General features: G+C 41.2%; 1 protein-coding gene and 1 non-coding gene across 2 annotated transcripts; both read right to left on the bottom strand.

The window, feature by feature from the left end:
- Window positions 1-1468: 1468 nt before the first annotated feature.
- ncapd2 (non-SMC condensin I complex, subunit D2) lies at window positions 1469-19929 on the bottom strand. The gene is made up of 32 exons (XM_077599000.1): window positions 19781-19929; window positions 19349-19468; window positions 19062-19137; window positions 18577-18635; window positions 18317-18492; window positions 17400-17542; window positions 16850-16977; window positions 16600-16723; window positions 15194-15341; window positions 14910-15107; window positions 14703-14837; window positions 14009-14096; window positions 12497-12683; window positions 12290-12408; window positions 11765-11965; window positions 11494-11668; window positions 11089-11173; window positions 10764-10900; window positions 9488-9620; window positions 8899-8974; window positions 8595-8801; window positions 8364-8524; window positions 7481-7592; window positions 7232-7355; window positions 6971-7126; window positions 4876-5053; window positions 4713-4807; window positions 4009-4089; window positions 3380-3563; window positions 2195-2345; window positions 1995-2114; window positions 1469-1718 (listed from the first exon to the last, which is right to left on the bottom strand). The coding sequence occupies exons 2-32, from the start codon at window positions 19464-19466 to the stop codon at window positions 1636-1638; spliced, it is 4158 nt and encodes a 1385-aa protein (XP_077455126.1). The 5' UTR covers window positions 19467-19468; window positions 19781-19929; the 3' UTR covers window positions 1469-1635.
- On the bottom strand, window positions 13667-13962 carry LOC144073745 (small nucleolar RNA U85). The gene has a single exon (XR_013300174.1). It is a non-coding gene; the product is annotated as a small nucleolar RNA U85 (small nucleolar RNA).
- Window positions 19930-19979: the final 50 nt, after the last annotated feature.

Raw genomic sequence — 19979 nt, 5'->3', positions numbered from 1 at the left:
GATTTTGGGCCATTTACCAATCACACTTACAAAAATAAAGCTCAATATGATCTCATTTTCTAATGCTTTTCAAATAGTTGCCTTATTTTATATTTTATTATTGTTAAGAAACAAAAAAAAAAAAAACACAAACGGCAAATCAACTATTAGTCACGTTCCCGTTTTGTGTACATGTTTACACTACTTGATGTTGTTGAAAAGGAAGTGAGCACACTCACTTTCAAAATAATTGAACGTTTCAAAAACGTGCAAAATGCAAAACACAAAACTTGTTTCGAAATTAATTGTCATGCTAAGTTAAAATAGCGAGCTAAAAATGAAAACATTCAAAATTTTCACATACATTGTTAATAAAATATATATATATTTTTTTCTTTTTAAGTTTTGATGCAAAATGCATATTTAGAAGTTTGGTTAAAAAAAAACCATGGAAGATTGGTAGTATTTGGCAGGTCTGCTTAATTAAACTTAAAAGCTGCAAAAAAATCCTGTCCCGTAAATTCGAAAACCGATCGGTTGACCGCCCATTTCAAAAGATAAAATATTGGAATTATGGGTTTCCAACGAGGTCAGATCAAAGACGAAGCTGGTCTTTACATAAGAGCTTATAAAAGGATACGTTGGAAAAATTCACCCCTCATCTTTTTGGGAGAGGACCGCATGCAGGCGAATGGGAGAGATCAGGAGCCATCATGAGAGTGCGAGAGGCGCTAAGTAAGGGGGGCTGATGTCAGCACTGTGTGGGAGGGGGGGGGGGGTATGAAAATGAAAAAGTAGGCAATGGGAGATTGAAGAGGAAATATAAATCAGCAGGCGGACCTAAAAACGATTGCTGAGCAAAGTGAAGCCAATCTGCCAGGAAGCTGAAAGTGGGATGAATGATGGTGATTGTTAGTAAATACAGTCGTGAGTGAAGAGTTGCTCATGTAGATGGCTGGCTAGGTGGCAAAAACTGCAAGAACAAGTGCATGCAAAGTGAGCAAACACAGAAAAGAGACAAATCCCTGCTTTCCAAAGGGTGAGGCAAGCACTTAGTAGCTTCATTTGATTCCTGTCATTGACAGAGATGGACGTCTAATCTATTGTGATTGATTGGAATAGCTATGCACACAACGAAAAAAAAAAAAGTTAAAAAAAAAAAAAAGAGAAAATATTTGTTTTCATTCTTACGCTGTGACTTCAAGCCAATTTTTTTGGGGAGAGTGACAGGGAACTTGTTCACTCGCTGCCGACCTTCCCACATTAAAAGGACTAGACATCCATTGGTGTCAATAGCAGCAAATGAGTTCAAAGGTTTAAAAAAAAAAAGAGGCGTTGGGTCATTTTACAGTGTAAAATGAATTAAATATTAAATTAGTTTTCAATCATTTTGCCAGCTACGCTGTGGTCCGCGACAAAGATGAGTTTGAGTGCCACACCTTGAAAACCCTGCTGGTGTAAAAGTATCAATGACATTATAACAATATCGCACTTCTAAAGCAGCTTTATTACATGATGTTTATGCTACACGGACAGAATCAGCTTGCTAGTTGTTAAAAACGCTGTTAAAAATGCAAAAAGATTATTAGAAAAATAGACGGAGAAGGTAAAATTGGTTTTAAAAATAGATAGACAACAGGAATTTTTTTTTAAAAATCAGTTTCTGAGGCGAGTTCGTCGAGAAGTGCGGGCGATCGGCGTGGTGACTTTCGGGGTCTCGCTTTCTGTCATCACAGCATCTAATGGGGGAAAAAAAAAGATTGCAACGTGATGGAGGGTAAAGAATACATCTCGTTGGATGTGGGGGCTTGCATTTCTGGAACAGACAGCTCAATTTTAGTGCGGCTTGTAACGTAAAGCGCGACTTTGGAGAGAAATGACTCAAGCTGTTTGGTAGAATAACCTACATCAAAGGGGAATGGTGTCATCTCATCTTTCAATTATACACAAAATCAATTGGCAGTGGTATTTTACAGCATGTAAAACTTCTTATTTCTTTTGTCAGGTAGACTTACCCTCTTCCGAAACCTCTTCATCACTGCTGAAGGTGATGGCGGGCTTCTTGGACTTGCGGCTTTTCCGAGGCGTCACAAAACTGTCGTCGCTACGATTGCAAACCGATTTCTTGGATTGACCTGAAACGAGTGACACGGCCTTAGTTGAAACGGGAACTGGATTTTGATGGCCTTTTGGATCACGGCGGCTGCCAACGGACCTCTTTTTGACCTGGTTCGACTTTGCGGTGTCTGCGCGAGCGTTTTATCGGCCTCTTTTTGATTTTCTTCATCCATCTCGGGGCTTTCCACGTTCTCCAGACCTCGCGTGTGCACGGCAGTCAGTCGCTTCTCAAACTCGTCCACTTGGCTCTAGGGGAACATTAGCAATCGTTCAATCGTTAATGCTAGAAATACAAAAACAACATAGAGCGGCCACTCGAATTATATGAATCAAATCCTCTGTTTAAACCTCTTATACTAAATATTGTCTTGTTTATAAAAGTACAAGCAGCCGTAAAACGTGCCGGACTTAGTGATATGTTGTTTTTGAGAATGCACTTGAGTGTCCAAAATCGAAGGTTTTTATCGATTCTTAGCTACGCTACGTGCAGCCATTGACCTGGAAAAAGATTGGCTTAAAATGTTTGCGTCTTCATGGTGCTTTAAATAAACAAAGTAATTTTGGTCTAAACGTTTCGCATGTGCAAAAAAAAAACAAACTTGAAAATGTGACTCCTAGTTAAAAAATGGATTTAAAAAACAAAAAAATGAAAAAAACTGGGGCCAAAAGTCAAAAATAGAGCCGTACATTTGCTATATTTTGTTCAAAACCGCATTCTAATCAGAAGTACGGTGTTGTCTCCATTTTGTCCGATGTTAACGGACAAACACACTAATGTGCACATACACATTCTTAAAAATATGTATCGATTAAAAAAAACTATTTTAAATTAAAAATCAGTGTTAATTTTTTTTTTAAATGAAAAAAAGAGGCCCTTGATGAATGCTGGTTATCTTAGTAATTAATAAAGTCTGATTTGCAATCTTTTTTTTTTGTTTTGGGGGAAAAAAATTGTAGTTACATAATATTTGGAGTCCAACTTTTAAAGTAAAAAGTAAATCTGTGATTTATTTACCATTGGAGTTCATATAATTGTAAAAATAATTGCTGATTATCAGACAAAACGACTGTCTGTGAACGCCCGACTTGGGCAGTCAATTTAATTGTAGATGTCAAATCAAGGTATCCAACAAAGTGTTTTTAAAAGGCCCGAATTTTGAAACCAAACAGAAAAAGTCAGTCAAGGCCACGTGCTAACGCTGTCCCAACGACCCAATTTCACACGATACGATTGGACCAAGAGAAAAATTGTCTTCAGTGAAACATATTCGCATGGCGGCACCTTGAATTGGACTTTGGCTCCACGGCGCAGCTTCGCGGCGATGGCGAGCAGAGGCTGGTAGACACCGGGCTCGGTCAGCTTGTCGCTGTAGCACTCCCAGCATTCCTGCAGCCTCTTGAAGCCCCGCTCGCACATGGACAGCAGGGACAGCGAGACGGCCACGTCGCACCACTGACGCTCCGTCCTACGGAGAAGAGAAATTCCGGGGGCCCCAATCGGATTAAACATTATGCAAATGGAACAGCATTCTGGATCTTTTACTCGTGGATTTGCCTTTGTGCTGCTGGCATTTGGAACAAATCGCATTTACTATCTCTAATTCACTTTGCCAGCGAGTAATGTAAAATGTCCTTCCCTTTAAGCATGGATGAGTCAGAGGTGGATTTAAGGCACAGGTCCTGCCACATTGTTCCACCTCCGTTTCAACCCATGACAGGATGAGGGAAGGTTATTCTAGCGAGTGATTTATACGTCAACTGGCACTAAATGTCAGCTTGGCTCTTCACACGCACAAAACTAATTACCTACGCGTCCACTCCCCTGCATGTTCACAACGACGCGGCAGTGAGACGCTGTCAAAGATGACGAGAACAAGAAAACGGTGGGTCGGGCGGCCATGGTCTTCTCACCTGGCGGTCCTGAAGCGTTGACACAATTTCTCCACTAGAGATTCGGTTTGCCTTTCCTTGGTGATGTAGGAGAAGAGTTGCCTAAAAGCACACAAACCAGAGCCTAAACTCATAACCAGAAGCCACTCTTGCTACTAGGACTCATCACTGAAGAATTTTTATTTATTTATTTTAAATAGGGGTGAGCCCACTTGGTGGTTTTTCGATTGTCGCGGCCATGTCTGGTCCACATTAACCGCGATATTCAAGGGATTACTGTGTTTTGGTGTAAACATTCCATAATTTAATGTGGACACCTGCAGTATTTACTCTTTTATGCGGACGGATACAGTTAATAGTAATAGTGGGTGCGGGTTATAGTCCAAAATAGAGGTGAGATCTTTAGCCCGAACCCGAGGCCTAAAATGTCCATCTTTAATTTGTTATCATAAATCAGGCCTCTTCCTCCTGACTCGGGAGTCCCGAGTCCTCACAAATAAAATAAAAAATTAGACATTTCGGGTTTGCTTCAGGCTCGGTCCTGCAAATCAAGTTAATTCGCCAAAAAATCCGGCCCGATTTTACCTCTCGTCCAAAAATTACAGTAAACAAAAATGGTCGAAAACATTACATATAATTGCCAATGTTTTTATTTATTCGAATTTGGGAATCTTACTATCAGCCCGTTGGAATAATTTGAAAAAAATGAATCTCATCCAACTCACTTCATGATGGTATTGAAGTCCTCCGAAGTCATGCCTCTCTCCGGGTCGGACAGACGACTGATGATGTCCGGTAGCAGGTTGTAAATTGCGTTGTCCTGATTGGCAGGTAGCGACATGTGAGCAACCAATTAGTTACAAACTCCAACCTACGGGCGTTTGCGACCTTGGAGGCCAGCTCGTTGAAGAAGTTCAGGGCCAGGTTGGTGATGTGGGGCTCCGGGTCAATTAGCAGCACGGCCACCTCGCTGATTTGCCCTTTGACCTTTAGCACATCCTTAAGCACCAATTGAGTCAGCACTGTCACGGCCGTCTGCCTCACCGAGGGGACCTCGTCACTGAGTCTGCGAAAAGAAAAAAAAAGGATGTCACATAGGCATAATGAGACACGTTGCCACCAAACCAAAAAAAGTCGTGATAATCCCAGTTTGTTTTTGTTTAATTTTTAAAATCTAAATATATTTCTTCAAAAATGGAATGGACGCCCATCGCTGTCAATTGCAACTCATTATTTAATACATTAAATAATAACAATTTCGATCATATCCTTCCAAGATGACATGATGGGGTCTGTTGTCCAATCAGAGTCATGCCTATTAAAATACTTTTCCTCACCTCTACATTGGTCAATGGGGTTGTAGTTGAGCAGATCATTAAAAAAAAAAAAGTTTCTCAATCAAACTCCAAAAGTCGTTACCATTTCTCATATATGCCAATGAGTAGAATTTCTGGCAAAAGATAAGAAACATGGACACGGCACTCGCGCGTGCCAATGCAGGCAGGGGCTTACCACGCCAATGAACGGGGTAATTAATTCTTAATACGCTTATCATAAAACCCCATGGCTGCAGCTGCTTCCAGGACAGTGGAGGTGTTTGTGTGGGAGACAATTAGGGGACACTTATCAGGTTGGAAACACCAGGAGGGCAACGAGGCAACAAAAAGAAGTGAATGTTTGACATTTGCGCACACCGAAATGTGTGCATTGTCGAGCATTATAATTAAACACATCAAAAAGAACGCCGGCTTCTCAGTTGCCCGAGTGGTAGCAGCTTTACTTTGACTTTGGGCTCCATTTAAGTGTTTTTAAAGTCAAGTTCTTGACACAAGTGTAAAACATTTAATTGCCTTTCCACTTTCTCAGCCGTAACTGCAAAATAGTGATGAGCCACAATCTGTTAAAAGCTAATAATTACATTTTTTGACAAAAGAAGATTAATTTTGTACTACAGTGTTCCGACCCTTAGTCGGGACAAGTACTTGATTAATTGTAAGAATCAAGTAAACATGACAATTTATCACACCTTTTCTTTTCCAAGTAAGAACGTTTTGCTTTAAAGATTATTAAGACGTGGTTGGATAGTTCAGGGAGGAAGAATAATTTGGTCCAGGGGTTCCCTGCCTGCTGCCCATAGTTAGCCGCAGTCACAAACTTGTAATCAACAGTCTAATTGTTTTCTATTTAAACATTATTTTTTCCATTACCAGGAGTCCAAGAAATTTGAGATCCTCTTTTAAAAACTTGAACAAACAAAAATAATGAAAAAAACAGTTTCTTGAATCTGGCCCACGAAGGCATCAGTCATGTGTTCTACCTATGCAATTAGGCCTCTAATTAAAAAAGGAATAAACATTTGAAAGTTAATGAGTGTGACAGCTCTACGCCATGGTACTCGGACGTTTGGTCGCCCGGAAGGTTATTGATAATTACCATTTAAAATTGTTGCTCAAATTCCCTAAATACAAATTTATTATTTAGTCATACTTAATGCCCTATGAATTATAAGGCTAAAGAAAAGCTCCAAATGTCCCGTACTTTTGTGTTTTGTTGGAGAACTTGTTAAGACCGTGACTGACGTCCCTTCCTAAGGGGACAACCCATGTACATACACACTCTAATACACTCACATGTCCACTCAGTGAAACTGCTCAGGGCCATTGTTGGCTTTGATTGATGCGTAGACCGTGTTTTTTTTTAACCTTGTTTGGTCGCCGGACGTTTGGTCGCTGCACGTTTGGGTCCGGGCGACCAAACGTCTGGCGACCAAACGTCTGGCGACCAAAAGTCCGGCGACCAAAAGTCCGGCGACCAAAAGTCCGGCGACCAAACGTCCGGCGACCAAAAGTCCGGCGACCAAAAGTCCGGCGACCAAAAGTCCGGCGACCAAAAGTCCGGCAACAAAAAGTCCGGCGACCAAAAGTCCGGCGACCAAAAGTCCGGCAACCAAACTTCCGGTCACGCTACGCCATGGCTCGATTACCTGGCATATAAATTATGGGTCCAAGGCTCCAATATGTTGGGGAAGCGGACGGTGAGGTCTCCCAGAGCAATGACGGCATTGGCCCTGACTACAGGGAGAGCCGAGCGCTCCAGAACGGTGAACATCAGCCGGGCATTCTCCTCACAAACAGAAGGACTGAAATGGGGAGAGGAGAAAAAAAATAAAAATAAAAAAAGGAGACGACCTTGATGATTTTGTGTCGTCATCGCGAGAGAACAACACAGCGGGGAATGTGTTTACCTAATCATCATGTACTGTGAGAGAGCCAGACAGGCAGCAGCGGTGAGCTGAGGGTGGGAATAGCGTCCAGGGGCGCTGCATACTTTCACCAGTAAAGGAAGGAATTCACTCAGCAGGTTCTCCCCTTGAGAGAATACAGTGGGTGAGTGGATGGATGCAAAACATCACATTAGCTTGAATGCGGCAGGGGGCGTTCAATGAGCCGCTCACCGCGGGACAAAAAAAGGGATAATTAGAAGCAATCTTTACCGGCCAACAATTCCGTCTCGCAGATCTTCCTGATGAGCTCGGCCTCCGTGTCTTCTGCGGAGGCGCCGACTAAACCCAGCTCCTCCTCCATCGCGCTGTCATTGGTCGCTAGCTGTTGGAAAAAGAGATATTTGTGTGTTTGGACAACAAAAACTTGTGGCATCAGAGATGATCAAAAATTCGGGTCAGATGGCCTAATTTTCGGAAGATCGGAATCTGATTTTAAAATATTTTTTTAATGGTTTACATTTTCAGGTATTAGCTGCCATTGACGGCGAGAAACATCCAATCCATTCTGGATGGGGGAACGGCAGTGACCGTTAGATTGATTAAAAAAAATTAAGACAATTTGTTTGCAACCTATTTTGTTGTTGCACAACAAAACAAAAGAAATTTGTAGTTTTATTCTGGTTCGTTAAAATCACTCTTTTATTTCTATGATTATAATTTTATCCCCCGAACACCCCCCCCCCCTCCGTGTATGCCGCTGTCTCTCCCCTTGGCGAAATGCATCTAATTTTACTTCTATTAAAAACATTTTATTACTATTAAACGACTCGTTATTTATTACTTTGTCAATATATGGCGAATTAGAAGAAATAAAACATTTTTTCCAATCCAATATCCTGTTTTTGGTGTTTTTTTTCAGAGGGTTGGAACAAATTAATTTGTTTTCAATTCATTTCAATGGGAAACGTTCGCTCGAGTTACGAAAAGCTCGACATACGATCTCAGTCTCGGAACAGATTACGATCGTATGTCGAGGTACCACTGTAGTACCCCCCCCCTAATACTTTTCCTGGGTATCAGCAGACTCTCCCAATCAGGCGACCCGGAGTGGAAAGCAAAAAATATGCGATCGGGACATACCCACGTGGCATACCTTAGCTTTGCTGGACGGGCGTTTATTCTTCTCTTCCCTCTCTTCGGTCTCTCTTCTCCGCCTCCGCAATTCAGTGCTGACACTGCGCTCCAGGTGAGACACCTGCCAGAAGGCCACGCTGCCGCACAAGGCCAACAGCTGAGCCAGGCACAAATAGTTCACTGTGGGAGGGGAGGAGAACGGCCATGATGCAACTGCGCGTGGCGAAACAAACACGAGCCAGTCGCTCACCGTGTTCGCCGGACTCTTGAGAGCCCCCTTGCGTTTGAGGGTTATCCTGATTAACCGCAACGCCTTCCACGATTTGATCGAGCAGGAGTCGAGCGGTGCGTTGGAGCAGCCGGGAGCACAATTGGTCCGGGGATTCGGCAAGAAAGTAGATGAGGCGGACGGCTAGCTCCATGAAACTTTGCCAGTGAGGGTCCTCCATCACGGCACCTGGACACAATGCATCGTCAGCAAATTGGAATACATTGAAAATAATAAAAGATAGCAGGCTAAATTCTTGATTTGAAAAAGAAATAAAATTTGATACCTTCCGCAATTGCTTGTGTGAGGCGAGTAAAGAGCTGATGTTCTTGAGGGAGTCTGAAAGGTGCAGCTTTTGATTGCTAATCAGGGAGAGAGAAAAAAAAAGCTAATACCACACTAACCAGCACACACTTCCATTTCGACCGATCTTATGCATGAAAAGTTAAAAAAATAAATGACTAGAGTGCCTCTAAAAATTGAGTCATTGTGTCAGTGACATACGCTTTCACTCTGCCAAATGGAAACGCTCATGAAAGTGTGAATCATAAACCCCAGTCCGGCTCTTGTTTTAAACTTTACTTTGCTTTTGGCTTTTTTGTCCAAGTTAGTAGAATGGACCAGGTGATTGGGGGAAAAAAATGTTTAAACCGAATAATAGGCAATTCTGTGTACATATTCATTCCGTAGACGTAGGATGTAGTTTGGGTCGGACTAAAAAATTGCAGTGTAAAAATGAACTGCACCAAACAAAAAAACAAAAAAAAAGTCCATTGTACTTTGGTCCGGACAGAAGAAGGCAAACTATGGACTTTCCTGTTGTAAATACGCCCTTAAATATCCACCGGGAGAGTAAATGTGATGACACCACTTACCCTAACGTGGTCAGTAATATTGCAGATGGTGATCACTGTATCTCTCGCCAGAAGAAAGTCGTCTGTCACTTTTTCACCCAAACCCACTGAACAAAGCGTGTCCAAATTGCTGAGGACCACCCCCCTTTCTGCCCTGTTCATAAAAAAATAAAATTAAAAAAATATAAACATCCACGCATAAGAGATATGTGGGCAAAGTGGTGCAATTGTACGCCATTATGCAAACGTATGACCTACATTAACTAAAGCGCTATGAATTGGCCTCAACGGTGCTTAGCAGTTGGCCAGATAATGTACGTGGGAGGCCCCGGTTAGAAGAAACGCATGAGATTTAATAGGTTGTGAATGCTGCCGGCTGGATGAAGACAAGCAGCGGTGTGGGTGGACTACAAATAGTCCTGCTATACTCTCGTTCACTCTTGCCTGAAGCAGTGTATGTGTTTGAAAGGGGGGGCACACAAAAAAATATACTATATATATATATTCAACAAAATGCAATGGCGTGACTTTGATTGTACCGAAAAAGCAGATGCCAGCGAGCGTGTTGCTATTCACTGGATGACGCAGGAGCGATATTTACGGAACATTGTGTGCTGAGGTACAGCACAGAATGTACATTTATGGGAAAAAAACTAGATCAAATTAACAAGTTTTATCAAATGGAATTCTTCTTTGGGACCTAGTGAAAATTCTATTTCTGAACTACAACTTTCTTGCACCTGGCAGTAAAAAAAAGTAAATATTTACGGTACGTTATGTGCTGAGGTACAGCACAGAATGTACATTTATGGAAAGAAAAAAAAACTAGATCAAATTAACAAGTTTTATAAAATGGAATTCGTCTTTGGGACCTAGTAAAAATTCTATTTCTGAACTACAACTTTCTTGCACCTGGCAATAATAATAATAATAAAAAATACCCCCCAAAAAATCACAACCCCAATTCATCACATTGGGTAACCAGGTTTAATCGCTGTATAAGTTTATGCAAGATACATTGTTTAAACAATTTGTCTGCAACCTTATTTTGGTGCTCCACAAATGAAAAGGGGCATTTGTGATTTTTCTTTCTGCTTCGTTGAAGCCATCTTTTATAAGATTATAATGTTGCAATAGCTCTATTTAAATCGGGTGGACAAAAGACACGAATATAGTACTTTCCCCCTACTTAATGCTTTTCCTGAGTACTCGGTACGTCCAGATTCTCAAAATCCGGCGACTCGGTCACATGCAAAAAATATGCAATGGAGACATCGGTAGTGTAAAGCTGTCTTACCGTGCAGCCATGCCCAGAAGGAGCACAGCAGCTCGCTTGTACAAGGGCGAGGTTTCACTTTTGCCAGTAAATCTCCCCCATAGAACCTGCACAACTGTCGATTCCAGACTGTTGCCACTGCCGAAAAACTCCTGTACCTAGAGGGCAAGTTTCAATGATGCAGTCGAATAACTGAGTTTTCAGTGAAAATATATATCTTTTTAAACTAGGCTAGCGGCGAACGAACGTTGTCAGGACGCCTATCGCCGTCAGTGGCAGGGAACGAGTTGATCCTTTGTCATTCACACAGCCAAAAGCAAATGAGATTAATGAACGAATGACTCACTATTTCCTCCAGACACTGAATTGTCCCGAGAGATGCGTCCACCATCAGTTCAGAAAGACTGTCCACAAGTGTCTGTGCTTTTATCCTACAATGAGAAAAAAAAAATTGAAACTATTGCTTCAATTTGTACAAAGAATTTTTTTTTTCATTTATCTTCCCTTCAAATGACTGACATAACAAAAATGTCATTTCAGAATTCTTTATCTTACCATTTTAACTATTTGACACAAAAAATACCTAAGACATAGTTCCAGATTTTTTTTTTAAATGCCAAAATATCCTGCAATTCTGGAATGGCGCATTTACATTCACCGGGTGCCACTAAATAATTTAATTTATTCATACAAGAGGCAAAAAATGATGTGGATTGGTGTCTGTGTTACTGGTGTTGAATGTTTTCTAGACCTGTTGTTTTCTCCTTGAGGGTTGAGATAGAGGCGCCTGTAGGCCTGGACGACAGCATCTTTGACAGCGGCGTCCGTTGACCAAACCAGCGGCAACATCTTCCTCACACCAATGAGCGAGTTGGCAACACTGAACTCGCACACCGTGACACAAAACTGCACTGCTTCCTGAACCACTAAAAAACAAAACAAAAAACACAAAAAAACCCAAGCTATTATTTCCAGAAGTGAAGACTGATGACTTTTTCACGTGTCTAAAGTCCTTCTTCTACCTGAAGTTGTTTTCAAGTAAAGCATTGAGTTAATGACAGAGATAGCTTTCTCCACTTGGAGGGCAAAGGTTTCTGTGTCTCTCAAATACTGCACCAACATCTCCTGTTTCTTCAGCTCGGCATCTTCGGTCTCTTGATCGTCTTCTTTTTGCGGAGTGGTGGGTAAGCTTTGACTGTGCTTGGATGCGTCATCGTCAGAGCCTGAAAAGAAGGATGAAAACCAAGTTCTGTTCAGACTATCGCGACACTTTCCCCTTTAACTGTCCCACTTTTCTTGTGTTTTCTGTACTAAGGACACGATAACCTCAAATGCACCTCAATCTTTATTGTAGCTCCTTTACGACATGCTTAAAAATGCCATTTCTATTATAAACTTGTCAATTTAAATTAAGCGAGATAAAAAGATGTCCAGCCGACGTCCTACAATAATTATCAATCACGAGCCCTGAATCGAATGGAGTTTATTTAGAAAGCGAGGGCAGTTTTGCCGAGTGACGCACAAAGTGAGGCGACTGAGGGATTCACCTTTGAAGATAAGGGCGAGCGTCTCCATCAGCGTTTGTGGAGAGTGAGTGGAGAGGGCGGCAAACAGCTCGGATTTAGGGAAGCGGCTGTGGGCTTTCACGCAGAGACGCACGGCATTCCTAAACAGGACAAACCAAAAAAAAAAAAAAGGAATTTGTGAAAATGGTCGTCTGATGTCGTAAAAGTAGTGCTGAACATCCAAGTGACCTGTATTTGTTGACCCGAAGATACTGAGCAATCATCACCGCCGTGGCCCTGTCATCCTCCATCTCTTTATGTTCCTCCTCTTCATCCTCTTGTTCCTTCACAGAATCCGCCAGGAGTTCCACCTCTGCGTTGACCGTGTCACGCAATTCTGGCTCCATGGCGGTCCACAGCTCGGATGCTCTGATCACTGTAGCAGACCAGTTGACGTTTATCAAAATGTAGAAATTAAATAGGGGAGGAAAAAAAAAAAAAAAAAAAAAGAGGGTGGGAAAGAAGCGCCGTTCTTGTGATTCACAAAATCATAAATGAAACCAGTGTTATTTATTTAGGTGACAACATTTGCGGGATGGAAAGTCTTTGCATTTGTTTTATAAAGGAAGTCATGGCTTAAAAAATTGCAACTCATGGAAGTTCCGAACTAGTTTGTTTTTCTTAACCAAGTCAATTTTGTCTGGGGTTTTTTTGTATTTGAGTTGATGAAAATTTTTAAAACTGTTCATTATTTAATGCTTTAGTAAGATACAGTATTTCATGTAGAGTTAATATTATGCATTTTTCCCCCCAAAATGTTGGTTGTTAATTTGTGCCCAGTTTTTTATTTAAGTAGTTCACAGTGGCCTCTTATTGTAACTTAGTTCCCCTTTTTTTCTCCCTATTTTTCAGATGATCTAGGTTTTAATGTTAATTCTGCATTTTATTGTGAAATGACAAAGAGTATTCCACATCTAACCGTGTCTATTGAAAACCTGTTTAATATTTTAGTTTTTTGTTTCATTTCATCACATCCTGGTTGCTTTTCAATCTTTTTGTAAATGATGTGCAATTGTGGTCTTCATGAAGCCTTTTCAATTACATTAAAAGGCTTTCTGAAGAACTACTGCTTCACTCACATTAATGAACCCACACAAACCTGAATGGGTTCCGTTGCGCTCGGAAACAGGTGTAGTAACTTTATGACTCAAAGCACTTAGAGTGAATGCGCCCCCGACGTTAAAAGCGCCGGCGTTGCGTCATGCTCTTCAAAAGTAAATTCCCGGGCCCGAACAAAGAAACCCCACGACAAATTGGGCATCCACTTGGCGCGTATTGCGGATTAAATGTGTGATGGGAGGAAATCGAAAACGAGGAAATGACCCCATGTGTTTTGTAGAAACTACGCACGTACTGATTGGCCCTCAGATTACCAAAGAAGCAACTCATTACTGACTGAATTTTGATAACAGCTGGTCGAACTTCGAGCCTCTACATACACACACACACACACACACACTATGGGGACCATCCAAATGATCACTCCAATGTTACTTTCAGAGGAGAAATAATGGTGGAGCCAGGTTACTGTAGGTGGGCCCTTACAGCAGAGTAAGAAAACTCCCTTACACTGCCAAGATTACCCACCAGTTGAGGCAAGAAGAAGCCAGCTGTTTTTCAGTCAACTCGTATTCGCCTTGGTTTCATCATGGGGCAAAAAAAAATCAAAGTTTTCATCAAAAACGTGGCTGTAAAGCTCACCTGGTGCACTACCCTGCAGGCTCTCTTTCATCTCCCGCAATTTAGCCGTCTCTTTCTCCAGAGGTTTTTTCAGATCTGCGCTGCTGAGCTGAAAGTCACAGAAAAAGAGCAGTGAGCTTGTACATCAAGACGGTTAAACTAGAGTTCTTCCAACAACGGGCTACGGCCCGGTATTTAGCGGTCTGCAGCCAATAATGAAAATAACATTGAATATGGCCCACAGAAAAGCTTATATTGAGTCTACATTTGGGTACACTTCTGTTTTAACATTAGGACTCAAAACAAGACAACGCGTTGAAATCTACCTGGGAAATTGTGTAGAATTTCAGCTTATTGTTTTCAAGACATTTAAAAAAAAAAAAAAAAGTACTACGCCAATGTGCTGAACTGGATAATGTTGGTTGTAATTTTTTAAGAGTTTTTTTTTTTTGCTGTCGCCGGGCATTTTTTCTTTGTTTTGCAAAGTTTGTTTCTGTATTGTAAGTTTTGATATATACTGCAATTTCTTTATACATCTCAATTTTGTGTTTGGTGTCCCTGAACACAATCACTGCTATTCAATATGATAAAATCTGTTTCAAATGAAAAGGTCCGGCATTGAGTGATCAATTTTCAATGTTTTTTTAATGAACTTCATGCCCTTCCCCTAATTTTTCTCACTACGCCACCCTAAAAAAATCCAGACTGAAGCTACCTTGCAGCTGTAAGGGTTGTGTGCAATGAAGGCTGCCAGAAGCTGGATGGCACTCTTCACCACATTTATAGACTTATCCATCAGTCTTCCCACGGTGAGGCCCATCACCTCACTGTACCGACAAAGTGGCAAGGCCTAAAGGACAAGAAGAACGCCGGCTAAGCAAACTAAACATCACGGGATCAAATCCGACAAACCAGAGCTTACTTTGCTGTTGACTATACGAGTGAACACCTGCAACACACGCGTTCTGACGTGAGAGTGCGTGTCGTGCAAGTGCTCCTGTAGCGTGTCAAAGAAGCGGTCGCGGTCGGCTTTGCCCGACTCTTGCAGTCCGTCTCCGCACAGGACGCCAACCAGGATGTCCCCGAGTACCTCGCACACGGCTACGCGCATAGTGTGACTCTGGGGGTCGTTGAAAAGAATGTAAAAGCCTTCAAGGCAAAAGGACAATTGTTAATGGATGGAGATGTTGTTAGGGGGAAAAGTACCTCTCCTTCCAGGTGCGTGATAAGCACACTGATGTTGGGAATCAATGACTGCGGGACGAGAGCACCGAGTTCAGATAGGAATGTTGAAAATGCTTTGACTCCTGAACCTTCTCTGGCAAGCTCCTCGCTTGACTTCTGGCCAATCTCTCTGGAAAAATAAATGACACCATCAAACCTTACTCATCTAACTCATTGGCTGCTATTGACAGCTCTGTTGAATACTACGAAATTAAAAATTAAAAACAATTGTAATCTCTTTTTAAATTGTTCCCATTTCCTTTTTTAAAAATTGACCAAATTTAATAAACATCCAACTGTACTTTAAATAATTATTATCAAATATTTATTAAATAAACAAAAATGAACTTTCACACCCACACATACCCCATCGAGAATTAGAGTCCTCACATATGGACATCGCATTGTGTAGGCCTTACTAATATACCAAATGGGAATATTGTGATAACATGACCCAAAATGTCATGTCCACGTACTCTGTTTGGATGCCAGGTCGTTATGTGGTTACGTTTTTTAAATCATCTTAACTCTAAATGCACTTACCGCATTTTCACGACTATAAGGCGCACATAAGTCTTAAATTTTCTCCAAAATAGACAGGGCGCCTTATAATCCAGTGCGCTTTATATATGGACCAATACTAAAATTGTTATCGCGATACAATAAAATAAATCAGTCGATAGGGTACACCATCCTGTACAGCTCTCACAACTACGGCAAGCAGCCCCCGACTCTACTATTTTCCCCGTAGAAAAAGTATCGCGCAATGCTGGGATATATAGTTCTTTTGTCAATACATCCAATGGATTGTGGTCTGGACATCGACACAGCTTTACGAAGCATGAAGACAGCGTTGGAATAGTTACGCTAGCTGCTAGCTAGCTACTATTTGCGAATGGATTGTGGCCGCCTGGACGAACGTATAAAACTCAGCGTTTTTGATGACTCATTTGGACAATTGTTCAATTCGGACACAGAAAATGGGGACTTTGATGGATTTGTGGGTGATGATGACGTGAGTAAGTTGTAAAATGGCTTAATAAAGTACAACCGAACTCATTTTTGCTTCCGTTGCCTTTTTAAAAACGTGTTTTTAGCGTGTGGGTGTAGCGTGTATGTTCAAGCTTGTGTATGTTTTGCCATGCCTGGCTGCGTCTGTAAAAACGGTGCGTCCTTTGTGTGTAAAATACAGAAATAACACTCGTTATTGACACTGCGGCTAAAAATATGATGCGCCATATAGTCGTGAAAATACAGTATATTGGGTTTTAATGCTCCTGTACAGTGACTTACACACCGCAGTTGTAATTATTTAAAAAGCCACAAAAAAACAACAACAACGCTTAATCCCCGTCATTGATAGGCGAAATAAAAGCATGCAAACTGACCTGATTACTTCCCCTATTATGGCTCTGACTCCATATTCAGTGCTCCACACGGAAAGAGCCTGAGCAAACACTGATGACAACTGTTCAAAATGCTGTAGTAGTTGGATCACCTTTACACTTGCACCTTTTGGGAAAAACATCCAAAATATGACAATGTTATCATTCCACAAGCTAAAATTGTGCAACTGACAACAAAACTCAGCGCTGCTGTAATTGTTTTAAAACTGCAGATGAGTCATGTAAGACTTACCTAGAAGGTGATTGTACTTTTTGATCAGCAACCCAAGCAGATGGATTATACCCTCTCTGGTGGGCTTGCTCTTGACGTGAGTGATGGTCGGATTCTCCAGAAGCTTGTAGCAACAACAGCTCACACAGCTTGAAAAGCCAAAGACAAGAATGATTCTTTAGAATTTAAAACAATCCCTTGGGTTCCCCCCATTGTTTTATAAGCCTGGTGGGCCAACAGGGTTCACTTTCCCCATCCTCGCCAGGCTTAAATAAGTGTGATAAAAAAAATAACGACAAACAAATATACTATGTACGTACATAGGGTTGAAAGCACAAGTGACACCTGTTGGTCAATATGTGAACGCACCTGTCCCACTTTGTAGCTGGACTGAATTGCATTGTAGTGTGTTGAAACTGTTTTTCAAGACGACATCTTTAGTAAGGTTCTACAGTTGAGTTGTCAATAAATGGCTTATGATAAGTCGTAATTTCATAAATCCTGTCAATTTAGCATTCTTTCATTCGTAGGTTTTTTTTTTTGGGGGGGGGGGGGGGGGGGGGGTTATTACCTGGTGAACTCTTCTTCTACAAGCGCAAGATTCCAGAGGGAGCGGATGTCCAACTGGAGGAGCTGCACAAGCGCCTGAAGAACTCTCTCCCTTTCGCTGTCCCAGTGTACGGGACCTTCACCCGTTTTGGCTTTTTTACCACTCTGGGAAGTGAGTGAAAATACTACAATTCATTACATGAGACAAACGCAAGTTATTGAAATCACATCATATATCAACACCCTCAGATTACCAAAGATTGTAGCTCATACCTGTCAAACCACTCAAAGGGACTATAAATCCTCTTGCCAACTGCTACAAAAACAGTCATACACCAAACGTGCACAAAACAAACATTCGTACATTGTTTGACATCTTCTACCTGCCTTATCCCATCACTGTGAGGAAGACAGTCCTTGTAGAAGCAGCGTCAGTCTTATTTTAGGTGGGCCCTTACAATAGTGAAATATAACTATAACACTACCAAGATTACCCATCAAGCAGAAGGCAAGCGATCACAATCCCTGGTTTGACAGATCACCCGAATGCCATGATTTTACATCACTGGGAATTTCATTTAAAATATATATACACACACATACAGTATTCCCCGATTTTTGCGGTTAATACGTTCCATGACCACCCGTATTGAGTGAATTTCCACTAAGTTGGTCTACAGCTACCGTACATTTTTGGGCCAACCGGTAAATGTTTTGTAGGCTAGTATTTACATGTTTTATCAAATATTTTTGACATACTGTAAGCTGTACATTTTTTGTGGGCCTAATGGGTAAAAGTTTTGCAGGCTAGTACTTGTTATTACTGTAATTACCTATTTAAAGTTTTTTTTTAAAAAGTGATGAACCGAGGGTGTGAATGTCGAACCGCGAAATGGCGAGGGAATACTGTATATTATTATTATTATTTTTTTTACATACTTTGCCAGGGGCCAAAATGAAGCTCCGCCTGTACGAGTCACTTTCAAGATGCTCTGTGATCTTACAAAGCAAGTAGACGCTCATTTTAACAGCATTGAGCTGCTTTTTTCGCTCTGCGGCAGAAACTGAGGCGGAGATCAGCAACGAAGGCAAGGATGAAGAAAGGTTGCTAACAACTGCAACACAAAACAAGAAAATAGAAACTCTACCAACCCTTTTTCTTTTTGTTATTTGAAACATTCAAAATAAAAGATTCCAACCTTGCACCAGCAAATCCAGTGTGTCCTCCTTCACAATGGAATCCACTGAGTTGGCATGCCTATAAAAGTAAAGAAAAGTTACTAGATCCTATGTAAACTGAATTGCTAAAATATGTTGATATGCTGTAAATGTATGATTTTAGCACAATGTTGTGCAATTGTGATGTTATTTTAAGGAACACTAAAAAAAATTATTGTATTTTTTTAATGTTTTTTGGATGCCCTATTTTGTGATATGCAAATATATGGGTTATGGGTTACATATGGGTTATACACCAGTGTTTAATACACCTGGTGGACTGACAGGCTCTTCTTGTAAGTTAAAAATGTAATATTTTTTTTCCACAAACATGGTGGACCACAAGCGACCTTCTTTCACACCAGGCTGGGCAAGTTTTCTATGGGAAAACCTGCTAAAGTGAGAGTGAAAGTATGTTTCTGGTTGTGTAGTTCACTAGATCGGTTTGAGCGAAACCAAAACTCACTGTAACACACTGTAAGCTGTGTCGAAGTGTTCCAAGATACACAAAGGCCCTTGACTTCTCAAAGCATTCTTGAATCCTGCATAAAATAGAGATGCATCAAAGATCGAGTACTCGGTCTCAGTCCAATAGATAATTTTAAATGTGTGAAACGAGTTAAAAGTGAGGAAAAGTGCAATGTTGGTACAGATTTTACAGCAGGACATTGAGTCCACGCTGCATGGTCATTGATTTTTGAATTTGTATAAACTTTATTTGCAAACCCAGGCACACAATGGAGGACAACTTACTGTTTAGATGGGACGGTAGGTGTTTAGGGGAGACTACATCTTGCACGACGTACTGGTTTATCCCTCCACTCTTCACCAGGTCGCCGATGCACAAAGGCACAAAGAAATCCCACGACATCCCTAAGAAAAAAAACTTAATTCGTTCAAGTCTACGCTTATCATAGCAAAGACCTCAGTAAACATTGGGAAAACGGTTCTTAGTTTTCGTTCTTGAATTGGTTTTCTTTGTGACGCCCAGAAATAAAGCAAAGAGCTAAAAACGACACGAATGAGAATGATAAAAGAATACAATAAACTTTTTTTTTCTTGGAAAAAAAATCGGCCTGCTAACTAGCTATTAGCCACGTTCGCGGAGACGGCGTGTCTTTTGAAGATAGATTTAATTGTTCCCCGGCGAATAATTCGTCTTTAAAGTTTAGACATAAAACTTACCTTGAAAATTCGGCACCCCGTTCGCCGAAATATTAACGCGAGAAGAAAAATGTTAGCCCTCTGCTTCCCCGTGGTGCACAAAATGTTTAGTGAGTGACCGCCCTCGGATTTTCAAATGTGCGGGACATTGCGCCAATGCAAAGACGCTGAAGTGATGTCATATTCCCGCGACGTTTATTCGTTCGTTAAAACACATACA

This window comes from Stigmatopora argus, chromosome 4 (assembly GCF_051989625.1).
Source record: "Stigmatopora argus isolate UIUO_Sarg chromosome 4, RoL_Sarg_1.0, whole genome shotgun sequence".
NCBI classification, from domain to species: Eukaryota; Metazoa; Chordata; class Actinopteri; order Syngnathiformes; family Syngnathidae; genus Stigmatopora; species Stigmatopora argus.
The sequence above is the reverse complement of the archived record's forward strand: the minus strand, read 5'-3'. Positions and strand labels throughout refer to the sequence as shown.

Bases quoted from the DNA above. Each gene is read 5' to 3' on its own strand.
- ncapd2 (XM_077599000.1), bottom strand. From the start codon at position 19,466: ATGTCGTGGGATTTCTTTGTGCCTTTGTGCATCGGCGACCTGGTGAAG. The intron at 16,724-16,849 runs GTAAGTCTTACA...TTTTCCCAAAAG, and splicing joins AAAGTACAATCACCTTCTAG to GTGCAAGTGTAAAGGTGATC. The intron at 1,719-1,994 runs GTAAGTCTACCT...TTCCCCCATTAG, and splicing joins TGAAGAGGTTTCGGAAGAGG to ATGCTGTGATGACAGAAAGC.